The sequence below is a fragment of the Lupinus angustifolius genome, chromosome LG15, assembly GCF_001865875.1.
Source record: "Lupinus angustifolius cultivar Tanjil chromosome LG15, LupAngTanjil_v1.0, whole genome shotgun sequence".
Lineage (NCBI taxonomy): Eukaryota > Viridiplantae > Streptophyta > Magnoliopsida > Fabales > Fabaceae > Lupinus > Lupinus angustifolius.
This window is the reverse complement of record NC_032023.1, coordinates 16,172,750-16,177,879: the sequence shown is the minus strand read 5'-3', so window position 1 is coordinate 16,177,879 and position 5,130 is coordinate 16,172,750. Positions and strand designations below refer to the sequence as shown.

At 28.7% G+C, this 5,130-nt stretch overlaps 1 protein-coding gene across 1 annotated transcript; it reads left to right on the top strand.

Annotated features, from left to right (window-relative positions):
- On the top strand, positions 1,022-3,218 carry LOC109327824. Its single transcript, XM_019560991.1, has 6 exons — positions 1,022-1,467; positions 1,679-1,793; positions 2,360-2,441; positions 2,568-2,619; positions 2,868-2,922; positions 3,064-3,218. The coding sequence occupies exons 1-6, from the start codon at positions 1,066-1,068 to the stop codon at positions 3,123-3,125; spliced, it is 768 nt and encodes a 255-aa protein (XP_019416536.1). The 5' UTR covers positions 1,022-1,065; the 3' UTR covers positions 3,126-3,218.

The window sequence follows — 5,130 nt, the reverse complement described above, 5'->3', positions numbered from 1 at the left end:
ATTTGTTTTTTATAATATAAAAATTTATCTACGGTTAATGCGTCATGCATCATTTGTCTGAATTATTTTTCTTTTAAAAAGTTAATGATTATCGAAAATGAGTGTTGGATAGTCCGGCAATGCAAAAAACTCGTACACATAAGTATACAATGTTTTTCAATTATTAAATGAAAAATATATGCATCAACAATATAAAAGTTGTTTACACTGTCAATATATCATTTATTATTTATTTTTAATTATTAATGATTCTTAAATAAAATAATATAAATAAATGATAGATGATGTATTTATTGTATATAAATTTTTACATTTTCAGTGTATAAATATTACACTCTTATTAAACTTATAAAAAAATATTAAAGTAAACCCTTAGGTAAATAATAAAAAAGAAAATAGTGAATTTAATTTCCCAACACAAACTACCTTTTTTAGATGGTTTATCATCAACAATTCTAATGATTTAGTTTATCATAACCCTTTATGTAACATGAAGCTATAATCTTCTGTACCACTCTTCTTTATTTATTTTTATTCACTTCTTTTATTAGGACTATTTATAGGATGAGTCCAACACAATATACTCTCTAATTTTTTTTTTATATATACATGATTTTGATCATTAAATATATTTATTTTTAAAATAACAAATGTAATTGATTTAAATAGGATGATTACTCATGGTCTAATATTTTTAGAGTATCATGTATTTCCCAAATCCATTTTGATCAAGACTGAAATATTTTTTGGGTCTAGTTTTAAACACCCGTATATTAGATAATAAATTAATGTAATTAAGGCTAATATACTTAATAGTTATAAACTTCCATGTTCTACGTGTATCACGATTACATGATTTCTCCACCTACAATACTTTCTCATTTAGAGACACTTATAATTAAATCCTCATAATTGCATAAGCACAAAGCTTCCTCTTAGACCATTTATTCCTTACTTCAATGAAAAAAGATACAAAGACCATTTGACAAGTAACTAAAACGAGAGTAAATAATTAGTACCAATACCCTACAATCTCCAAATGCTCTTTGTATCTTGTCCTCCACTATGACATCTCTCCCTCAAATTTCAGCCACATTAGGACCTTGCATGAGAACAAAAAAGAACATCAACACACCATGCATTGCTCAATTACACAACAAGATGCATCTAAATAACTTAGTTTCAAAACCCACATTTTCTCCCTTAGTATTAGTGGAACATGAGAAGAATTCCATAGGAGACTTAAGGAAGCAGTGCAAGCAAGAAAAATGGAAAGCATGGTGCAGCGATGATGGATCATGCGGTGTAGTGCCTGAGTTTTTGCCACCACCTTCATATAAGGAGATTATTATAGAATTCTACAAGGCCCTCAATACAAAAGATACTGAAACATTGGAACAATTACTTTCACCTAATGAATGTTCGTACGAGGATTATGTCTTATACGGTCGCGTTGAAGGCAAAGAGGTTTCAACAATTTTGTCTTATGTTTCTCTCACTAAGAACTTGTTTACCTATTCTAAGTAGATAAATATAATATAATCTTTTAACATGTCTCAAATCAACGAATTCATCATAATTATAAGGATGCAACAATATACTAGAGATTGTGTGTTGGATTAAGGAATGCCAATTATGCACCAATAATTTATACGGTGAATGATGTAAAAATTTGCAGGGCATCATGAACTTTTTTGAGAACGCGATGGATGCAATGGGCTCAAATATTCACATTGTTGTGGATGAGATCAAAGAGAACAACCATCAAACAGCCACTGTGTTTTGGCACTTAGGTATGTGACCTTCATTAATTCATTTCACCACTTTACACTAGTATAATTGATCTGTACCCATGAAATGATTGGATTCACCAAATTTCATGTTATGTGAATATCTCTAGCAAAAGCCCAATATTTTGCATTTCAGAGGCCCAATAGTAAAAACCTTAGTTTTGTATAGGCTTTTAACACAGTTTCTATTGGAGTTGACTAGAATTTTAGGCAAAAACAAAAACCTGATAACTATAATAGTATTTCAAATAATTTTTTAATTTAAATATTATTATACTTAGGGAATAGATTGTGATCTCAGTAATTTGTAAGAAATAATAATGGTTAAAAAATAGTGCATCTAATTAGTGCTATGCATGAATTGTTTTCTTTTAAACAAATAAAAATGAGGGATCATATCTATAATTTATTAATCCTCGTATATTTTATAAAATTATAAATTGTTTTGTCAACCATAATATATTAGCAACATATTTTACTTTCTATATGCTGAAAGGCTATGGTGGAATAAACATATTACTTGATCTGATATGTGTGATAAAAAAAAAGTACCCTGATATTCTTTGCAGAGTGGGAAGAAACCAAGATACCCTTCACAAATGGGTGTAGATTCTTCACGTTTGAAGAAGTTGAAGGAAGAATATGTATTAGGTATTATTTCTATGTGTCCATAACTAACCCAATGCAAGATCATTAAAATCTTGAATTTATAAACATGTTAATATTTTGAAGTAGTTATAGCCTTTTCATAAACGGTGGAAATAAATGTATGTGCAGCAAGATAACTGGCATGGAGGAACTTCCAGTCAAACCAGGAGAACTAATGCTGGTATGTTCCTAGTGAATATTTATGCATATAGTAAAAGTAGCATACTGTCCCAAATCATATATAAGTATCGTCTCGTGTCAATGAAAATATGCTATGTTAATTATAAAATTTAAATTTTATTTTTTATTTTTTCTTCATTGAGCCGAAACAAAATTTAAGATAGGATTGAGATAGTATATCTTTGTTCCTATACTTGCATGCATGCATCAGATTCAGAAGTGATTAATTGGGGCCTTAAATCTCTGCAGAAACTGTTAAAAGCAATTCGTATGCTTTTTGACAAGTATCCACTACCAACTAAAGGTACATATACATACACATATCTTGTTAATTTTTAGGCATTCTCATATTCACACAAGTTTGATATAAATTCATCTTTTAATATATTGTTAATTATTTGGTTAATGTTTTTTTAAAACAAAATTTCAATTTGGTGCTTGGCAGCGATTCTTGAGTCACATGCCTCTGATGGAATGCATTTCGATTTGTTTGGACGGAAACGTTGACCTTGAGAATCATCAACGATGGCTTCTTCAACGCTCCCTTTGTGAATTAATGAATGTCTTATTTAATTTTCTTACATAATAATGAAAGTAAACGGGAAAAACTTTATGACTCCATCATTTCAACTTTTAATATATTCATTCTATACACATCAATACATTATTATCATTCATTTCTAATGTTTATATTTAAAAGTTAATAATAATTAAGAATTAATGATGATAGATCAATACATATATAGGATTAATAAAAGTGCAAATATCAACTCGTTCAATTATACTTTCCACAAACCTCATTTTTTAAATTAAAGCAAAAAATAATCATGAAACTCAGTTTGTGACCCTCCAAAACATAATCGGGGGAATTATAAAATACACACCTTATTTGGTAAACGTGACAAATATTTAATGATAAAAACAGTTAAATGTCCACGTAGCACATTAATTGTCGAAGGGGGAAGCTAAATCGAAACATGAGAATGAAACAATCTACATCATATAGTTACTCATCAGTGCACGATACCTGCCAAATAAATATGGGGAAATATGGGGCGGACATCTGTTGTCTAAAAACAGTGTACCACTTCATATTTTATTACTTGTGATTGGTTAAAAAAATAATTAATTATTAAAATTTTAATTTAAATATATTTTTTCAACCAATTACAAGTAGTAGCACATGAAGTGATAAATTTTATGAGAAAACAGATGTGCTCCCGATAAATATAATGTGAGGTTGAAAGATAACAGAGTGAGCTGATTCCATTTGTGAATAGAGAATCGATTCAAGCAAGAAAGCTAGAATAAGTTTTTGAAACTCTTTACCTTTAACAAATACTCGTATTAGTGGTTCTATTCCAAAAAAAATTATGTTCGAGGTTATGTACACAAAAACCTATAAATGAGATAAAAGTACAGTATAATTTGTCTAAAATGATCTTATCATGCACATTCGGAAGTGAATTAAAAAGAATTTGTGAAATGGATGATAAAAAATATTATATATGTGTATAATTAGAAAGTATATAGATGTATATTCAACTTCTAAAACGTCAAAAAACTTGAACTAAGATAAAATATTAAAACGATTCATATAATTGTAACACTATTGTAAACATTTTATATTTTAAGTGTAATATCTTTACATTTTGAATATAAAAATTTATACAAATCATTTATTATCTATTTTATATTTCTGATTGTTATAACCATCCAACATTTAAGCGTCACGTCCACGTGCTATGATGCAACTCATGCATCACACCACACCTCCATTTTGCTTACAATGATAGCATATTGCCATATTCTACTATATTTAGACTTTTCTTATTCTGATACCAATTCTTGTGTGCTTTTGTTCCTAAATAATTTTAAGAAATTCCTGTATAATATGATATTACTATACTATTTTAGTTCTATAGTAAAAAAGAAACACGTCATACACTATATTCAGACTGTTGATTTAAAAATTAAATGCGACGTTGAATTTAGGAAATTATCAAAATTAAGATTCTTAATTCCTCTTGACCTATAAAAGAACTTTTTTGTTTAGCAAGAATATCTTTCTTATTGAGATGCAGGATTTTATATAGAGGTGTACTTTACATGTAAAAAAATTTGTTTGAGTGAGTTGAGTCCAATTGGTTTATCAAGGTTAAGGTAGATAGGGGAGGAACTAGGTTGTGACCCACTACAAAAAAAATATATTTCCTTACTATATTATATATGATTTGGGTAGAAGTTAATTATGATTGATTTTGGTTAACATATGTTAAACTTTAGTTAATTCTACACATTTTTCTAGTCCTATACTAGGTGTCATGGTTCAGAAGTATTGAATTACATTAACCTATTTATACCACATTAATCATGTTACTGAGGTGTGCAACAAAACAAAGCATGAACCTAAGCAAAACAGAAGCAAATGGTGCACCAACCTCAGTCACCCTTATGTGCATCTTTTGCAAGGCAATTGAACAATTCACAATTCAAGTCTCTTAGTTCCACT

Excerpts from the sequence above, each read along its gene's own strand:
- LOC109327824 (XM_019560991.1), top strand. The coding sequence starts at position 1,066 with ATGACATCTCTCCCTCAAATTTCAGCCACATTAGGACCTTGCATGAGA. Across the intron at positions 2,442-2,567 it reads GAAGGAAGAATATGTATTAG|CAAGATAACTGGCATGGAGG; the intron begins GTATTATTTCTA and ends ATGTATGTGCAG. Across the intron at positions 2,620-2,867 it reads AACCAGGAGAACTAATGCTG|AAACTGTTAAAAGCAATTCG; the intron begins GTATGTTCCTAG and ends AAATCTCTGCAG.